The sequence below is a fragment of the Aythya ferina genome, assembly GCF_964211825.1.
Source record: "Aythya ferina genome assembly, chromosome: 1".
NCBI classification, from domain to species: Eukaryota; Metazoa; Chordata; class Aves; order Anseriformes; family Anatidae; genus Aythya; species Aythya ferina.
This window is the reverse complement of record NC_140296.1, coordinates 196,854,099-196,875,300: the sequence shown is the minus strand read 5'-3', so window position 1 is coordinate 196,875,300 and position 21,202 is coordinate 196,854,099. Positions and strand designations below refer to the sequence as shown.

Genomic DNA, 21,202 nt, shown 5'->3' with positions numbered 1-21,202 from the left:
GTAATTTATGTCTTCACGGAAAATGCTATCACACTATTTTCATTTTCCCATTTGGTAGTCCCAAACTATACTTGCAATGAACTACTGTGTATTTTAACTGCCTTGAAAATATATAAAGATATGACTATTCTAATTTGGAGCAGATCTTTGCTTTTAAACATGGATGAATAACCCCTAATGAATAATTAATTCAGCTAGGATTCTCTTCTTAGTCCTGTGAGGTTTGCTGCTTCTCTAGAGAGGAACTTCAGTTTTACATTTCTTAAGAGCTACACATGGGAAAAGTGAAACTGAGGAGCCTGGCACTATTGATGTTTTTCAGTGTCTGCATATAATTCTGGTATTTTTTCCTGATAAAACTTTTTATGCTGTGTGAGTGATTATTTTTTTTCCACTTAAAAAGTGAAATAAAACTTCCAGCCAAAGTTTTCTACCAGTCTGTATGATCTTGTGTAAGCAAGTTTAATTTCACCCAATTTCCTCTTGCTAACAACTTCACTCAGTGCAGTCACTCTACAGTTTCCTAAGAAGGGCAAGTGCAGAGGGAGATGCCGGTCTCTTCTCCCGCATAACAGAGGACAAGACACATGGAATGGCACAAAGCTGTACAGGGAAAGTTCAAACTGGACATTAGGAAAAATTTATTTGTTGTGAGGGCGGTCAAACACTAGAACAGGCTTCCTAGAGAGATGGTTGATGCCCCATCCCTGTCAGTGTTCAAGATGCATTTAGACAATGCCCTTAATTGTATGCTTTAGCTTTTGTTTAGCCCCGAAGTGGTCAGACAGTTGGACTAGATGATCTTTGTAGGTCCCTTCCAGCTGAACTGTTCTGTTCTGTTCTCTTCTGTTTTATTCTACTAATTTAGCTGACTTCTAGACTTCAAATACTATAAACTATGCATTGCTGAAAAAGTAGGCTTGCAATAAGACTGAAATACAGTCTTGCCATACACTTCACCACTCAGAACATTTTTGTTTTATTTAACTTGTATAGGCTGGCATTTTTCAGCAGGGCTGTGTTACATCAGCAAAGGGTGTTACTTTGTTTTGTTGAGGGATACCAACAGAAGAGCACACAGTCTGGACTAAGACTTTTTGAGTACATCATCTAAACATTTGTTAATTGCAAATGATCATAGAATCACAGAATATTTTGGATTGGAAGGGTCCTTAAAGATCATCCAGTTCCAACTCCCCTGAGAGCATTGTCCAAACGCTTCTTGAACTTCGGCAGGCGTGGTGCTGTGCCCACTGCCCTGGGGAGCCTGTCCCAGTGCCGAGTTGTGCAGATTTAGAACTAGCCATTTCCTTCTCCTCTGAGTTGCTCCTCTGGGCATATTTGGGAAGAGTTAGAAGAAACATGAAGAAATGGAACATTAAATCAGAAGTTGTCAATAAAGATCCAGGGTTGCTACTCCTGCTGTTTGGAGCATATGTGCAGCCTTGGGCTGAAACTGGTTTTAAGGGAGGGAATGTTTCCAAGGAGAGATTGGGGTTCTCTCAATCCTACTGACAGCCAGCAGTCTGTTTTTACAATGATTTGGTGCAGGCAAAGTGGACTTTGAGTACATTTTGCAGCCCTTGCAGTCTAATGAGCTATATAGCTGTCTGCTGTGCCTGTACCTAGCCTGGCTCTGAGGGTATGGCTGCATTTTTATAGAAATGAGTGCACTTAAATAGCAAATATATACAAATAATATACAAATAGACAAATATAGACAATATATACAAATAGACAAATAATACCTGATGTCATTAGATGTCAGTTTCTAAAGTTTTTTATACAGAGGTGGAAGTGAGGGGAACAGGCATGCAGTTAGCAGCTGTGTCAGGGAGCATGGAAAGCTTCTAGCTCATTTAGAAGTCTGTTTCCTTAGTTCTTTGCAGTTTGTTGGCATAAGCATCAAATTAAGGGCAAGTAAAAAACCCTGTTGTGGTCCATGGAAGAAAACAGAGATAACTTTCAATTTCATGTGGTTGTTAAGACACAGAACAAGAACTATAATAGCAAGACATTGATACAGCTCTTAAATCACAGAGTTCTTCTACATGAATTCTAGCATTCCAGTGGAATGTATCCAATAATTAGGAAGAAAAGTAATTATGTTTTGTGATGTAGTCCTTTTTCTTGTAGTGATTAACTAGAAAAGTCTTCATCATTTTATGTTAAATAGCAAAATGAATGACATTTTACAGCTTCTGGGTTGTCTCATGCTACTAAACTGCTTCTGAAATAAGGTGTACTCATGGATCTTTGCTTTATTGCAGTGACTCAGTGCAAGACATGCACAAAATAGATGTCAAAGCTGCATAATTAAATTATGATTCCTTCTGTTCTATATTAATTAGGTGAGCATGGGATATTTCTTAAGCCTGGTAACTGCTGTCCACAGTTGTTTTCCTTTAAGACATCAGAGATCTAGCAAAATCATTTAAAGTAGAATCTTAATGAAGAGGGTAAGATTTGTCTTGGTAAAAGCACCATTAATATAGTTAGAAGTCCATATGGTAGTCACATTCGTTATGTCTGAGAACCAAAGCAGTCTGAAAAGATGACATGAAATGCTTTCAACTTTATTACCTTTTGTAAAGGTACTTTCTGCACTTAGAAGGAAATGGAGAAATTTGGTTCTTTTTTTCTTTAATATTCATGCAAGCTGTATAAGATAAGTTATTGATGTGATTTAGATACTATATATCTTCTATTTGTATATTTTACATCTCTGTGGCTTTTTGTGGACAGACTTTAGGCTATTGAATTAACCAGGTAAAGAATTCAGGCAGGCAGGGAATGAAATCAAATTCTTTTAAAAATTTTATTTAAGAGAGATCATTACCTTCACAGGTCAGTGTCAGGTATATATGATGTGGTCCACAATTTGGATTAGACTTTCATAATTCAGATAAAAACTCCTGTGTTACACAGTATTGTAATACTAAGCCAAATATACTGTGTGTTTATTTTCCCAGCAGAAATGCAACATTATAATTTCTTTGTAGTTTAGTTTTTACGTATGTAAAAAAAAGAGGAAAGAAAGGGATGCAAAAACCCCAATATGAGCTTTTTTTTTTTTTTTTTTTTTTTTTTTTTTTTTTTTCCTACTACAATGAGATTCTTAAAAGAGATTAATGTTATGTGTGGTTTTGCTTGGAATTTAATAATTTAATCCTAATGACTTTGTGTAATACATTCCTTGCCATATACTATTTCTTTATGATAAGATAAAAAGAGAAGCTATTAAACTCATTTCAAAATCTCATGTCTTCAAGTTTGCCCAGTGCATGGTTTAAAAAACGTATATGTATGTATATAAAATAGTAATACATAATACATACGCACACATATATATGTATAGATAAAATACATAATATGTAAATATTATATACTATATATATAAGTATATAATACGTATAGATAAAATATATCATTTCCTCTAAGGTTCTTTTGCAGATTTGCTGGCATTGGAGAGCTGGCTTATTGTCTGTATTTTCTGTACTTTCTGTATTTTAGAGCAAGAAATGTAAATAGTGTAGCCTAGTTCATTCCTTTGTAGCACATACTTAAGTATGAATTCAGAACACCAATGCCAATGTCCTGCAAAGCTGATGTCCAAAAAAATTGTTTAAGTAGGCTCCTGTACTGTACTGGTCCCAGTATTTACAATCTAGATAAAATCTACAATCAGTTTTGACAATTTCTACTTTTTTTTTTTTATTAGTATGTTCTTTCATCAACTAAAGAAAGTAATGGTGAATAAATTAAAATAAACATACTTTGCTGTTTTAATTAAACAGATTGGATAGTGTGATACAGAGGTTAATTAGCTGCTAACAAATTCATTTCATTTTCCCACCTGGAAATCTTCTTTGTAATCAATTGCATTTTGCATTATAAAAAGAAGTCATTCTCAGTTGTTTATGCTTTTGGGGAAGTTACTATGATGAGAAAATTAGAAGTTTCCTGAACATTTTGGAAGAATATATTTACCAAAAACTAAAATATATTTGAAAGATTTTTGTCTCGTACAATCATGTCTAGCCATCCTGCTTTTGACTTACAGGAATGGAGTGAAAAATGCAAGATAGTTATTTGTATGTCTTTATTATATATGTAACCAGTTCTTTTAAACAAAGTAGCTGCTGAACTTTGTTATGTACACATGCATGTACATAAAATTCTATTTCTTTTGTCATTCTTTGGGGAAATAGTAAGGATATTGAGGAAGGTTTGACTGGTAGAAGGAGAGGGAGAAAGTGATATTCTAAATTGTTAACTTTTGTTACTCGTCTACCAGGGTAGTTCAAAGGGATATTATGAATCTTTCTTCCCAAAGAGGAGTGGATTTTTTGAAGGTTGAGAGTACAGTAGCATTATTCATAACTTCCCATTAATATATAATGAAAAATATGTTCGTACTGAACCTGTTCTAGAGGGTGTTCTATTAACTTCAGTGAATTTAAGTTCAGATTGAAGTAAAATGTTTGAAAAAGTCCTTGGACATGGACTGAAGAGAATTGTGTGAAAAAGTTGATTGTAGTTGCCATGCTGCCTCAAAATCCTACTTTTCTTCCAAAAAAATATATAAATAAATAAATATCTGGAACAACTATTCTAAAAATTCAGTGAAGAGGATTTAAGCCATGTCAACACTGTTTTCAATTGGTTGCATGATTAGAAAATAACATAATAAATTCTTAAAATAATGTTGATGATAAAAGAGCAAGAGCCTCTTGCCCTGCTCTACTGGTTAATATGATTGACATCAGGGAATCCTGCCACTGCTTCTTTGAAGAACTGAAGCTTTATTAATGTCTGTCACCTTATTTTTGTCACATAGAGCTGTTTTACTGAATACTTCCTTTTGGAGGTGGAAATAACTATCCATTCCAAGGATTTTTAATATTTTTTTCTTAAAATCTTACCTTGGGTGTGGCCTTCCTGACTGGTAGCTTGGCTATTGAGTACACATATGATGAAAGTAAGCAAATAATGCTTTTGTTCCTACAATTAATTGTTGCTTTTTACTTAAGTAAAAACCAACACGAACAGATCGTTGCTAGGAAAACAACTGACTTTCCCAGTACTAAGCCTCTTGCTCTGTTTCACCTCTCCCATTAAAGTCTATGAGGGAAATTCAATTTTCAGAATACAGGTAAATTTCCTCACTTTGATCTGCTGAAAATGCATAAATAAACAAATAGAAATAAATACCTATGAAACTTGGAAGTGTCCTGCTGCCAAGTGATGCCCATGCTATTCTCCCCAATATTTTATAGACTTGTGGTGCTTACTAAACTTACTGTTCTCTGAAGAAGTAAGTAAAACAGTTCTTTATGGAAATGTTTACTTCATTGTCTAAGCTATGTAAGTGTAATTAAGCTACAGCTCTTTTCAGTAGCCTGCTGCTGTCAGTATCTGCTGCGTAAGGGTTTCAGTTCAATATGAAAATGAGCAGTAACAGCAGGTACGAGGTTGCATAGACAGCTGGGGACAGGAAATTTGGTAGTTTTAGGTAGAAGTAAATCTATATTATCATGTCCAGTATTTATTGGAAGGAGAAAAGTACTCTGTAAAAATTGTTTTCTTAAGAAAAGGAAAGTCTACAATTTGAATTAGTGGTGGAAGTCTTGAAGATACTGCCACTATGTATCATCTACAGAGTTAGTTTTTCCATTTTGTGGATACATAAAAGTTCTCACTCACCAAATCTGGCACCAAAAGAAGGTGATTAATAAATATATTTGAATTTCTTTTTAAATATAGGAAGAAAAAAAAGTCTTTTGTTGTAGGAGTGTTGTAACAATTCTGAAAGGATATAACTGTAAAATTATGTGGTTTTGGCATTTTCCCCCATATACAATCCATGTGATGTGCTGAATTGGAACTGTACAGTGGTTAATGTTTGGAAATATGTTTGCATAATAATGCTCATGGCTTTGCTGTATATGAAAATCTCCTTGAAGAGGTGTTTTCAGTTTGACTAACTAAAGCAACAGCCATTCTGTGAGCTAATCTCTGTGAGATAATGTCTGAGGGTAGTAGCAATATGGTTTTATGTCATTGAATCTTCAGTCATTAAATATTCATGAAGTATTTGTCCTTTGATGTTTCAAAATGAAAAAAAAAGCCACTGGTTGATATGCTTGGCCAGTTTAGTCCACTAGTTGCGTTAAAAAATATGAAAATCGCCAAAGTTAGAAACAATTAATTCATAAAGATAAACCTATCCTTACTAATGTTATACTGCCAGTTACCTTCATGTCCAGCAGACCTGTTTTCTGATTGCAGGCCATTGAGTTCTAGGATGACATTATGCAGAAATTATTCATTTAGTGTGTTGCCTTATCAGACCCTGTATAGAGTCTGTATAGAGTCTGATCTGTATAGAGTCTGATTCAGGTGCTTGTTTTTCCAACATTTTCTCATCGATATAAGGGTGGTATTCCATTTAACCTGACACATTCAACCAATTTTGTCTTTTAATTCTAAAGCCAAATTGAAGTTAGTATTTAAAACAAATTCTTAATGTTTTCAGAATGTATCATCCCGACAGCTTGAGCAGTCCAATGACAGTTATATAAAAATTGTTATGGTGAAAAATATCTAAAGATTGAGGAGTTTTGTTTAACATGGAAAAGTTTTTGTTATTCTTTACTGGCAGAGTTTATGTAATAAATTATACAGATATGAAGACAGGAGTAGTCATTTTAGTGCATTTTATGCTGCTTTTTGAGGTTTTGCACACAACTTGATATGCATGACTATGAATATATGAGTCTGTGTGCAAACATGCTGTATATAAACCAACTTCTTACTCAGCTTTACTGATTATAACTTGTACAAGACAAATTACATCAAGCATGTTTAAAATCAACATACAGTTGGATACTGTCACAGTGAAAAAAGGAACACAGGATAACAGCTGCAAAGACATTAGGAGGAAATTCTTCACTGTGAGGGTGGTAAGGCCCTAGAACAGGCTGCCCAAAGAAGCTGTGGGCACCCCCGTCACTGGAGGTGTTCAAGGGCAGGCTGGGTAATACATATGCAGGGTACTTGCTCTAGGAATTGGCTCAGTACCGAAGGAGAGCTGGTTCCACTTCAGTGCTTGGCTTTCCCTGTGTGTCAGACATCAGCTTGGCAATGTTTCCATATGGTCTCTATTACTGGTTGCTCTACAGACAGGCATTGTCACGGGCTGCCAGTCAAATTGGTCTGTTATTGTAGTTCACGAGCATTTCTTGTGTTCTCGTGTCATCCACTGATGCATAGCCTGTACTAAGGCTCGTTACTGCCCTTGTCTGTGCTGCCACGTGTGTCATGGCTCACCACACGCAGCCCATTTGCCTTGTGCTGTTGGCTGTGTCTCTCACTGTACTCGGTTACTCAGTTCTTGATCTGGGCAAGGCATGCTCCTGTGACCTGTAAGTATCAAAAACTGTAATAACATAAAATATGATCTATTTGTAACAAGTATTTACTGGTAGAAGTATGTTAATATTTTCACAGCCGTATGGCAGTAAAAATATAATGATTTGGCAAAATAACATCTCTCAACTACAGTCCAATATCTGCAGGAAAACTATTCAAATATATTTTGCATTTCTTAAATACATTCCGTCTTACTGTATTCACAAAATATTCTGATTTGGTTTTATCTTCACTGTATAAGTACAGTTTCATCTTCACAGTGTAAGTTTTTGAAGTTTAGTTGAACCATTTACATTAAATGTATTTCACAAAATGTATTGGTAATTATTGTGAGAAAACAAATACTGGCTTTGTGATATGGTATCTTCTAATTCACTAAGAATTCAGAGCTGAAAATAATGCAATATTATTGCATTATTATGCAAAAAATAATGTAATTTTTCTAAATAAGAAAGAATTTTAGTCCACAAGCCTTATAACTATACAGTTCACATGGCCAGGAGAAGGGAAGAGAAGGTGAGAATTGAGATGGAGTCCATTCCTTTTGCTTACCTGATTCAATATATTTGATAGGAGATGGGAAAGTTTGATTTAAATATATTCCAGAGGAAAAGGAAATCAAACTGAGGTCTTGCATATTATCAGTATGATGCAATAAAAATGAAAAATCCAGCATCCAGCTTCTACTTCCCAATGGAACCTAGAGGGAACCAGTGGAACCTAAATGAGGAACCTAAAACCATGAAAGCAATTGGTGCTCTTGCATTTTCTGTGGAGCACAATCACCAGACTTGGAAAATAGCTTTCACTACACCATTGTGATTCAATTGTCTCAAGTTGCAGGGGTGAGAGATTTCAGTTTATGGTTTCTGTTATTGGTAGGGCACCTCTGCAAACTTTGCAGAGGTGCAAAGCCTGTGGTTCTTCAAAGGTCTGTACGGAAACAGAATAGTAAAGCATCTAGAGAATAGTAAGGGTGAAAACTCAGGTACTTCCAGAATTTTAGATTCTTCCAAGGTTAGACATCAATTAATTTATTCATGATCACAGCATTTAAATGAGGTGCCTAAGCTCTGTTCACTGTCCACCCTATAATGTTTGGGTCTCACCTTGGATTAAAGTCCTTCAGAATTGGTGTCAAGGACTTGTAAGTGCATTTTTTTTGTACTGTATATTACATTATATATTTTATTTATAATCTGTGTTTGTAGATCACTTTTACCTGATAATTTATCCCTTTATGTTAAGGTTGTATGTTTTAATCACACTCAATCTAGCATACAGATTATTAATAAATACCTCAATTGTTCTGATGCATCCTTGGATGGACAGAATGTGTCCATCTCATGTAGACTGTCTATAAATTGGAAGGTTCCCAGACTGGTAATCTCAGTGAAGGAAAAAAGCAAATAAATGCTGAATTAATTGATCTTCTCATCTTTAAAAATAAGGAGTATTCTATGACAAAGAGCATGCAGCACCTTTAATCCTTCGTTTTGTTATCTCCTGTAATCTTCACCTTCATTTCCTTATTCCAATTATTAGTCCCAGTAGAATCTTGAGAAAAGCCATTTACACAAATCCAGATGGAAAAGGCTTATCATAAATTACAGTGCAGACCTGGAAGTTTTTAATTATTGTGTGGAATTTAATATTGTGAGAAACTTGTTCTTAAATCAAATGACATTTCTGGGAAAAATGTCTAACCCAAGTGAGTCATTTGCCAAAATTATGAGTGGTAGGGAGAAATATTACATAGGAGAACTGGGACATTGTTGAGCTGTTTTACGTTTGTCAAATCTTTATTAAAAAGTAGTTTGATTTTTTTTTTTAAGATCTTGTTTATAAGTCCTGTTTTAAATACAATTTCCAACACATTTCTTACAACCAATTTTCAGACACAGTAGTTGTTAATAATTTGCTATTTTGCTGGATTTCATGCTCACTGTTAAGACGGGAGGTAAGTTGATATTCTTGTTCATAGAAACAGAAGGAAAAAAAAAGTTATTAGCTGGTAACTTCTTTGTTTTTCATGTGCCTTTTTATCTTATGTAAAATTATGAAGCTGTAATTAGAAGTTGTAGTAGTCACCATTCTTTCTTTTTTCCCCCGTTTGTAGGGTTTTATTCTGTAACATTACTCCATTTGGAAACAAAAGTACTTTTTTTATTTGTGGTAGTCTACATGAGCTTTCTTTTCTGAAGAGTCTAATTGTGCTTAAGCTGCATGTCAGACTATATAAGGGATTAAACTAAAACTAGATAGATTATTTGTTGAGGATTTATTAGACTGGTTTTAAATCTTAATTATCCTAAAGGTATTAGAGTGAGCTTTATTGTTTTTACACAGCTTTATGCAAGGGGATACAAGAAAGTGTTAAAGCAAATGGATTTTACCAGCACTTAAGGAAATATTTTTTAACATTGGCTTTTATACTAATTTCATCCTCCAAGTGTTCAGCTGATCAGTGTGTCTATAGAAGAGAAAATACAACAGTATTATTGGTATTTTTATTGCTGCATACTCAACATTAAGACTCCTATTTCTTTCCCTGGTGTTCTGTGTCTTTTCAAAGTATTTGAGACTAAATTGTAATTTTAAAATGTTCTCCAAATTTGTATGTGTAATTTTCAGCACATAAGTTAAAAATAAATAGTCAAAAGTGAAAAGACTGCACATCATTCTCCTTGAAGGAGAAAGACTAATGAAGCTGCAACCAAATAAACAATCTTTAGAAATAGTTGGGCTTAGTGCTGAGCTGTAACTAACTGACTGTATGCAGATGCTAGCATCTGCTTTTGCATTGTTCATTTACAAAGCTGTGTCCACCTCTAAGCAGTACTTGTATTTATGCATCCAAAACAAGCCTATACATTGCATAACATCAATCTGAAGGAAATCAGAAATATGTTTGATACATGGTTTGATTTTTCTTGCTTTTTATATCTTACCTGCAGAACAGAAAAATCCTTGTAGGTATCACTATACTAGCAGGTTAACTGCAATACCAAGGTGTTTTTATACACTGTCTGGTTTGGGTTGCTTTAGCACATTCTGTATTAAATACCTAGAGATTATGGGGAAAATGTTGTTTTAAAACAATTAAAATGATTGAATTCATCCTTAGTTTTGTATTTTTAAATGTGCACTGATAATTTTGCAATACTATATATTTACAATATAATCTAAGTTACTCTTCTAAAAGTTCTTCCAAAGTCATTCTTCCAAAAACTGAGCTTCAGGACTGTATTGCTAAATTTCTTCTTTCATGAACAGAAGCAATAGTGAGTATTTACACCTTTCTCACAGCATTAGGAAATATGACATAAAGGGGAAAACAACAGCAACAACAAAACTAACCTAGGATATTTACATTCTGTTGTAGGCTTGTTGAAAAAGTGTGCAGTATTACCTGATGGCAGAGTGGTGCCGAAGTGTTTAATAACAGGAAAATTCAAATTATATGTGTCAAGGAATTAATAAATAACTAAACTACTTCTTTGAGAACCAGCAACAGAGCAATTTGTTCTTGCCATCCTTAAGTGGTTAAGTTATGAAAACTTGTCCACTAATGGTATAATTGATCCATGAATCTAATTTGTGAACTGTACGGCACTCAGGGTGTTGTAGTGCTGTGTGTTTTGTTTTCTGTAGTAAAAGCAGTGAGATATGACCAATGACAGTTTAAGTTTATGCATTGTGTATGTAATATCTTCTTGCAGGACAATGAACTACAAGATGTGTAGTGTAACAAAGTATCTAATCATAATAGGGGGTATTTTAATTAACTTGTAAATATATCATGCATCTGAAGCACAAATTTTTAATAGATATTTTAAAATTTTTGTTTAGTCCAATTGAAGTAGATAGCAATGCCATGCCACCTTAAATCAAAGTAAACACATAAAAATATAAAAGACGGAATATAACTGTGACAGTAGAGAATTGCTTTATCTAAGTAGGTAAACATGATTGTTCACAATGTTAAAAATCCTATGCATTAAGTGATTCTATGAGAATGTGTACTGTGAACATGAGAAATGGGAATGGAGTGGGGAAGTAAATTGCTGTCTTCATTGTAAGTACATGAGAGAACCTAATAGAATTGTGCTTATAGGAAAATGTTCCTTTTTAAAGTGCAAGCACTAATATATATAATACCCAGATAAATATGTCTGTAATACTTTTTATTGAATAATACTTTCGTGAACAAAATTTTATAGGGAAATACTTGCAGAACGGCTATAATGACATAAGGAGGCATGGTGAGAGGAATATGCATTTTTCTTTGCCTTCTGAATTGAAACACTGAAAGATCTTTATTATTATTATTATTTTTAATTTAACAGATCGTTGTGTGATCAAAACACACTGCTCAGGATTGGTTCTTCAGCAGTTTAATTTTTATTTATTTATTTATTTTGTGAAATTAATCATACAGATTTTTGAACAGATACTAGTATTATAGAGTTGTTGTTGTTTTATACAACCATGTATAAAGTAAAGAGGATTCCAAGGAAATTGAATCTTCTGCCTCTTTCAACTTACCTGAAGGCTTGCACAAGCTTTTCATGACAATCAAGTAACAAGTGGTGATGATTACAGGTCATGACAAACAGTGGAAAGAATTTCATCCTATGTCTGTAACACACTATAACTTCTGGCTTAGTTACCCAGATACTGATACGAAACCCATTGTCTTATAGAGAATAGGAAAGAGGATAAGTTTATTTTAACAGCATTCACCTGGTATTGGCATTTAGCTCATCTGTGATATATTTCATGTTTGCATGTCAAAAACGTCACAAAGGAGAATGAACAATGTCATTAGTTATGAAGTGAGAAGAAAAATCATTTATAAAGGTGAAATGCATTAAATTGCGTGCCACAAAACTTTTTAGTGCAAGTAATAATTATCCTGGGCTTGCCCACTTGAAAAATGATTACTGAAATCATGTTTCCTGTTGGTATTTATACAAGAAAATGGAAATTTGTGGTGAACTTTTTGATTACATACAAACAGTCTAAAAGTATTGCTTATAACCAACAGAACTGAAAATATAAATTAAGGCTATTTTCAGAGATTACCATCCATTGCCTATTTTAAACAAGCTGCTTGGCATGAAGGAAGGTAGATGCTGCTGCTTTATTTACAATTAATGGGTCTTAAAAAAAAATAAAAATTACACATATATCTTTCATAAAAAAATGAACATGACAATTGCTTTCATTCAAAAAAGTGTAACAAAAACTATAGGGCATACTATAGCACTTATATTTATTGGAAAACTATTACAGTGAACATAAATCTTTAAGGTTTTTAAATGGTTTAGAAATATTTCAAGGGAAAACAAAAACATAGGAAATACCAGAATTTTTGAACTTCAGTATATATGCTGAATAGATTTGCTGCTTTACTTGATAATAATCTTACTGATTTGGTAATAAATTTGTTTGAATTATATGGTACTGTGTTTTCTATGTTCTATTGTACACTACAGACTCCTCTGTGATATGTTTTCCCAAAATTTTATTGTGCTTTGGGGGTTGAACAAAACAATAAAAAGGTGTGCAACAAATACTTAACCCACTCAGATTCAACACCCATGTGTTGAATCTGTTGCCTGCTAGATTTTTTTTTGTGCGTAAACCACCTAATTGTATAGTGAAATCTTTATATGTCTGTAAATGAAACAGTTGACAGTAGTCTTTTATAAGCTCTGGACTTTTCCAACACCATGTGTACTTTTCTAGCTGTTTGTATGACTCATGTAACTTCTAAGGGAAGAAATATCAAATGAATGAAGTTAAACATATGAATGGTAAATGCAAAGTCTGATTCTGTCATGTTTCAAAGAGAATCCATAAAGAATTGCAAGTTTAGCTTAAAGTATAGTTTAGTGCAAAATATTTCTAGTGAATTTAATGCACTTCTTTCTAAACTAATAGATTTCCTTTTCCTTTTCTTCTTTTACAGAATAATGATATAATCTATTACAATGCAAAAGATGATCAGAATGATGTAAGTAGTATGTTTCTTTTTTTCACTGCCTATAATCTCAGAAAATTAAGGGATTTAAAAGATTAATAAAACATGAAAATCAACATATAGATATATTGCAGCAGTAAGAAACCAAGAAACTTAAAAGCGTCTTTAAAATTTCCTTGAGAGACAAATAATATTTTATGTTTCAGTTATAAAGGTCTCACTTCCATCATACAGTATTCTGAGAATTGGAAGAAAAAAAAGGTTCTGACAGCAGAATCATTCACCTTTTGAAATGTAATATAATCCTAATTATAGGATGATAGAATCAAAATGATAAATGTAAATAATTTACTTTACTCTAAGGGAACCATTTTCTGACCCTCTATTCCAAATTCATATTATCTTGTTCTGTATTCTCTATAAGAATTATTCTTCATGTGAGATGAAAGCAGATGTAAAATGCTAATGAATAACAAATTTCATGCATTTTGTGATCACTCATATGAGTGAAATAAGATTGGGAACAATTGAAAATCCAGTCTCAAGTTTTAGAGAAAATGTATGCTATTTCAATGTCTACTAAAACTCTTACTTTAAGTGGTTTGAAGTTTTCTATCTGGCTTTAACTATTAAAAACCTTGATGTCTTCCTGGGAGAAGGCAAATCATCTTCACCTTCACTTGAGATAATACAACTGCTCATCTTCATCATAGATTTAATGTATAAAACCATAGAAAAGATGTTGTAAATGTATTAAGCAGAAGTGCCAGCATGCTTCATTTGCACTTTTTAATCAAGTATTCTTTAGAGATTGATGGCATCGCTATTGTAATTGATGCTTCTGCTGTAAGGCAATTAAAGAAGGTGCATATATCATGTCAAGAAAAACTATTTGATATGCTTACACAGAATTATGAGTACTGGAATTCAGATACCACAAACAAATCAATTGTCCCAGGTTTTTAAATGTGCATGCTTTAAGTAAAATTCGATACAACGAGCCTTAATCTGAAAGATTTAAAAGATGTTTCTTATGATTGAATTCACTGGGATTTGAGGTGCAAATCACTTCTGAAATAGGATTTAATTTACAAAGCTTAAATATTAGCTTTTGAGTGTAAATGTACTGTATAGTGTAACAATGGTGTGTTATGGTATGAAGTAAAAGAGCCTGCTATGTCTGCTGTGATGCAAATGGTATTGGGAAAAGTCTTGAGGAGACTGCTTCTACGATATGAATTCAAATTTGTTAGGCAAAGCAGGAAAGGGAACACTCCTCTAGATTTTACTCATTTCCATTGGCTTTGTTCCAGACCTTTTATTTCCCCAGAGAAACACAATTTTATTCCACCTGAAGGCTTGTTTATATTTCTGTGTGTTTTGTTTTATTATTTTATTTTATTTTATTTTATTTTTTTATTTTATTTATTTTTTTTTTTTTTTAATTCTTGGAATGAAGATCATAATACTTGTTATTGTTGAGTTAAAAATAGTTCCTTGTTAGTCAAGGCCAACCTGTCAATAAACAAGTAGTACTGTACCATTTAAGCTTTATTGGCTTTCTGATCAGATGTTTTTTGGCTGCACTGAAAACATGTTGTGACTTAGGTAGATACTATTAAAAAGCTTCTAATGGTATCTAATTACAAGTTCTAATTACTCCATGAAAATGAGGCGCGTATATAATAACTAATAACTCGTTGGTTCAGCGTTTCTGTTGAGCGCCAGACTTATTAATTCCAGAAAAAACATACTGTAATTCTTTTTCTTGCTGTTTAATAAACATTTTTTAATGATGCTAAAAGTTATCCTCCTTAAGCTGCAATATAGATGGCAATTCTTAAAAAAAAAAATCTTATCTATGTTATAGAAAAAGAACATTTCACACATGTGGATCTCTTTAAAAGGCCCAATAAATATTTCAGTAAACATTACCATGCACCTCCTAAACAATCTTTAAAGTAAAGTAAAGTTGAGGCTGACCATGTAATTGAAGAATAGGAAAATCCAAGAACAGTTTTTTTTTTTTTTTTTTTTTTTTTTTTTTTTTTTTTTTTTTGTATTTTAGTTTGTATTTTAGTTGTGGCATTTCCTTGCAAGTAGAGTGAAGGTTTGCTTACTGATGATTTGCATCTCATTAAGGTGGTAATAACCACCTAAGTACTTTCTGATATAACACTTTGAGAGTTAAATTAGGTGTATTTGTATCTGGGCTATTGCTGTGATGAATAATATAATTTCAAAGGAGAAGCAATACGAATGAGATGGTCACTAATCTATTACTGAGTTTTTGCTTAGAAAACAGGCTGCATCCGAGTCTAACCTGTATGTTAACATTCTTCCCTGTTCTTGACTGAACAACAACTTGGGTTCTATTTTCAGGCCCTTTTCTTCAAACTTCTTATCTTCCATGACTTTAAAATAAAATTGTGTGATTACACAACACTGCTTTCATAGCTTTTGTTGGTTTGTCAAAAACATCTTCTACAGAGAAAAATGCAAGTATATCGGAAGGCAGAAAAAAACTTTTAAAACTTAGTTTCACAGAAAGAGAGGATTATGCTCACAGGGATAAGTGATTGAACTTAAACCTTGATTTTAGTTTCGCTCCTGCGTTTGAGCTGACTTGGACCGCTTTTTTATTTCTTTTTTTTTTCTTTTTCATGGAAACCTGTAGTGTCTCTTTTCACTTTTTTGGTCCTCATTCCTAAAGAGGAACTTGTCTTTAATGGGTGAAACACATTTACTCTGGTTTACTTTAATTGATTAATCTTACTACAGTAGGATTCTGTTGGATTTTGTATAATCCGATAGGTCTGGTTTCAAAGACATGTTACTTTCTTTCTGCATGATTTTTAAGGCTTTACATATATTTCCACACTATTTTTTGGTTAATAGCATTAACGACAATTTCTTGTTTCATATGCAACAAGATTTAATATCAGTGCACTTGCTATGTGCCTGCAGTCCCTTAAAAAAGTTCTCAGTTTTATTGATACATTTGCCATAGATTTTTCTGTGGACATTGGAGTTCTATTTCTAGTTTCTTCAGAATCCAGCAAGTTTTATTGAAAATTGGTGCCAATTCTTGTAAAACCCTTCCAGTCCCCCATATAAAAAAAGAGCTAGATCAACAGCTCTGAACATTCAGTTCCCTATCGTTCTGATGACAAGAAAATAAAATGTCCCACTAATATAGCTTAAAATGGATAGGCTGTTGGGCACTTGTGAGTAAGGAAGATATTCATAAAGACTGATTTCATCCTAGAAAACCAATCTCTTTAGGCTGTAGTCAACAGAACTGGTATACAGCACATAAAATGATGCCTTTGCTCTAGATTGCCCTTTAGAGTAGCCCACCTCCATCAGCCAAATAAAGAGAGGGGAGGGGAAGATTAGTCCTCCTGTAGCTAATGGTAAACCCACAGCAGGGTCTCTAACAGCTTCCATCTGGGCTAAACTGTCAACAGGATGATTAAGTAGCACTGTGTTGGAGCTCTGAGGGTACTAACAAGCCCTACTAGCCCTGAAAGTCTATACATATATTACCTTATGTATACTTTCTCTTAAATAGTACCAGATCTTTTAATTATGGAAACTTTTTAATGAATGTTTCTGAAATGGGTGAGGCAACGTAGGTGGCACGTTTTTTTAGAGACAGAGATTTTACTGGAGTCTCCTCTGAAATACTGGCTAGTAAAACCGCTGCTGCCATCCATTTTTTAGTATCTAATAAATTCATACTTTCTGTTCTTTTATGCTGTGAGCCTTTATTTAATCACAAGACATGATAGTATCTTTTTCTGTAAGAAAAAGTAGAAGTAACTAGTAGCAACAATTTATTTATTAGGATTATATATCTAAGCTTAAGCTAGTCACTGTGTTTACCTTTATTTGGTTTATTTTGAGTTAGGCGTCCACCACCTAAAGGTCAGCTGAATCGCTTCTAGACGTGTGTTTCTCTCTTTTGACCAGGTTACTGTAATGGAGCCTTTTAAATCTTAACTCTTTGATGCTGAAGAAATTCATCTTGCAGGTCGTGCCTTCTAGCCTTCATTTGTCTCCTTTAAAATCATAGCTTTACCAGAAGAACAATCCTCTAACTTGAATTGTTAACGTTCTTCAGTGCATTTTGCTTCCTTTCTTCTTGTTTATGAACCACATTCAGAAGATCCTCTCTCTCATTTTTCACCTGAAGTTGAGATGAGCCTTTTTGAACCTAATGACTGCATTTGCTTGGACTTTAAAGAAAAATAAGCATGTGAAGACCAATCATTTTTGGCCTTTGGATTTCTCAGACTCTCAGATAAAACAATCAATTTGTAATCTCTTAGTACATCAATCAGTAATATACCTTTGTGCTCTTTATCATACAGCAGCAATTAGATTCTACTTGCTCATTTCCCCCACAGTGCTGTAATATGTGAGCACTTCATGATAATTAATGGGTTTTATCCTCACAACAAGGTAAGAGGTATTATATTCCCATTTTTCATATCACATTGGAAAATAAAGGCAAAAATTGTAATTTAATATAGGCCTCTCAGGTCTATTCTCATCTCTACTCACTGTCATATCTCTATCTCTACTCTCTGTCCTATTCCCCAGAACCCTTTCAGTTTGATATATTGCAGTCTGTGTCATGCACTTTAATTTGCAGGTGTCAACTACTTGTGTCATCCAACTCTGTACAAGTGATGCAGTGCATGTATTGGACAACTGAGTCCAATCCACATTAGAATGCCCTTCTCCGTAAATTTTAATATTGCTTTGCCTGTTCCTCCTATTTTCCCTTCTTGTCCTTTGTGCTCCGCCCTAGTTATATTTATCTTTACTTCACTGTCTACTCCTCTCCTCTTTTTCATACTGGTCACTATTTTATTATGAGTGATTTTGTATTTTCTTTGTAGAACCTATCTAAATCGAATTTGCCTGTTTTCATTTGTTCACCTAGCCACTATGCATTGAAATGCTCAGTTGCTTAATTTTCATCCTTCCTTGATGAAAGATCTTCTCTTTGCATCTTGTTCCTTTTCTACCTTGTTAGTGAATTTTCTTGTCATATTTTTATAAACGCCTTCCTGTACAAGAAAAAACAACCTAAGGAAAAGCAGATTTTTTTTTCTTTCTTCCTTCCTTCCTTCCTTCCCTCCCCCCCCGCCCACCCCTCCCCCAGTGATTTAGCTGAAAGAACTAAGTATTACAAATATACAAACAAATGTTTCTTTAACATTAAAGCAGTCATGCCTCATTGGATGTTTACTGCACCTAGGTCTTACTCATTAGGCTTTAACTGAGAGCTGACAGATGTATCTCCTGGCAAGAGCTGTGTCCCTACTTAGCACCATTGATTTATTAGAGATTTCTTTAGTACAGTCCTATGTTAGATTGCAGTTATGATTAACAGCAGTATTCCTTGTGCATTGATCATGTATTAGTAAGCAGTAGCACTTTTTATTTTTATGTTATAGAATTAACACAAAAGCCCTGGAATTACAGTTCTCTTTGGAGCATAAGTACGTGCACAAAATGTGAATTAACTCTGTAATTAAGGCCAATGTGTGGGTTCTGGAGTAAACAGGAGCGTGTCTATGGCTGTTTTAAATATGAAAAACATTTTTTTTTGCTACTTTATGTAATGCAGGGAAAAATCCTTTAAAAATGGTATGCTGACTTTGCCTTATGGTTTAGACAGCATTTGTACACTAGTGACACCTTATTTTTGAATAACGTTTGAAACATTAGCTCTCCTTGAGATTACAACTGCAGCATAAACACAGCTATCAAGTCCTTCCAAATAGTAATGATGGGGAAAAAAAAAAAAAAAAGATATATCCACATCAACTACTGTAAAACTAGGAAAGGATGATTATGTTTGAATGAATGATCTCCAAAAATTTCTGGTGCATTTCACATACCGCAGTTTTGGCCATACATGTATAAAGTGGAATGCATCACACCGAAAACATAGAAAGTGATTGCAATAATCTTTTTTCTTCTTCTTTCTAAGTATCTTTTTAGAAAACCCTAATCATTATTGGGAAATGCAGTTCAGCTGTAACTTGTTCTCCTTCCATCCAACAAATATCTACATTTTAAAATGGAGAGCTGAGACATGAAAACAAAAAGCTATCAGGATTCTTCACTCTACTAGCTTGAGAAAGTACACATCTTATAAGTCCCCAAGCATTTATTTATTTATTTATTTATTTTATTTATTTATTTGCTTATTTTATTAAGTGTATTTATAATCAAAGACAATATTGGGCAGAAGTAAGCAGAAAATAGAATTGTTGTCTAGAGACACAATTTACCTTGATCTGCCTCTTCAGTGGAAGAGGCACTGGTCATTTAGAGGCATGTCAATGTTTTTGGAAATTTATTGACTCTTTCCTTATACCCTTGTACAAATATTTTTCTTTTCTTCTGATTTATGGCATCCAGTAATGCAAAACTAACTCTGATTTGCACTTATGATTAATTTATTAAAAAGGAATCAGATAGTGAGACTGCCAGGTTTACTTGAAACCAACTCTGAACCTATTCTGGATTCGATACCCGGTGATTTGTAGTTGTCTGGTATTAATGAGCAGGAGTAAATTTAAATTTGGACTGATTTAGATTAGATATGGTAAAGTGCAGCATGGTTGTTCACTACTCAGGTACCTGGTGTGGTGAGTTGACCCTGGTTAACAACCAAATGCCCACAGAGAACCCGTCTTTTGCTCACTTTTGCTATGGGTTGAGGAGGAAATGGAAGGTGAGAAGAGTCATGGATCATGATAATGACAATCTAATAGGGAAAGCAAAGCTGATAACACAAGCAAAGGGAAAAAAAAACAAGGTAAAAGAAAAACAAACATTGACTACATCCCATGGGCATCTCCTAGAAAGCAGAGCCTCAGCACTATAAAGATTGCTGAGGAAGACACCATAGCCATGGAAATGCCATAACCATGAATGTTCCTCCTCCTTTCATGAGCTTTTGTTGTTGAGCACAGTGTCATGCAATATGGGATATCTCTTGGGTCAGTTTGGGTCAGCTCTCCCAGCTCTGTCCCCTCCCAGCCACCTGCCTGCCGCAGCCTACTCATTGGGGAGCATGAAGAAGAAAGAGAGAGAGCTTTGACCTTCTGCAAACACTGCTCAGTGAAAGTGAAAACTTTGGAGTGTTATCAGCAGTATTTTAGCAACAAATCCACTACACAGCACTATAGGGGCTGCTCTGAAGAAAATTACCTCCATCCCAGCCAGAAGCAATACACCTGGGATGTAGATAGTTCAAATGAGAATAGAGATTATTCAGTCTAAACTTTAACCATTTTCTGTGTATTTTTTCAATTTTTTAATGAAAAATAGATAGCAAACAGTGTCTTCTGAAAACCCTCTCAGCACATCAAGTTGAGTAGTTGCCTTACTCAAACATCCCCACACATTCATTCTTGCTGAGCTCAGACCAAAAAGGCCAGAATTTTTAGCTGCTACTAGCAGAACTCAGGAATTTGCTGGCATTTCTCCTTATAACATACACTGAAAAAAGGTGGAGTAATTTGATTTAATGAGCAAACAAGAACAGTATGTAACATATTTTTCAGTTGGGCAGCAGAAGAGAAGGAGCTCCTCTGTAAGCCAGCGTGCCAGGAGCTGAAGATTGGGCCAGACGGAGTCCTTGAGGCTCCTGAAGACACTCAATTGGCATAAAGGTCTAGAGCTGGAGCAGGGCAGATTGGGCAGTCCAGGGATCAAGTCTCAGAGGTAACAGCTATAAAGAAACTTTTA

General features: G+C 34.2%; 1 protein-coding gene across 7 annotated transcripts in view; it reads left to right on the top strand.

Annotated features, from left to right (window-relative positions):
- CACNA2D1 (calcium voltage-gated channel auxiliary subunit alpha2delta 1) overlaps nucleotides 1-21,202 on the top strand; it is a 425,824-nt gene that overhangs the window by 219,068 nt on the left and 185,554 nt on the right. For all 7 annotated transcript variants that reach the window (XM_084535082.1, XM_084535080.1, XM_084535079.1 and 4 more), the window contains exon 5: nucleotides 13,412-13,456. In XM_084535082.1, coding sequence (XP_084391208.1) covers nucleotides 13,412-13,456 — 45 coding nt within the window. The remainder of the gene's footprint in view (nucleotides 1-13,411; nucleotides 13,457-21,202) is intronic.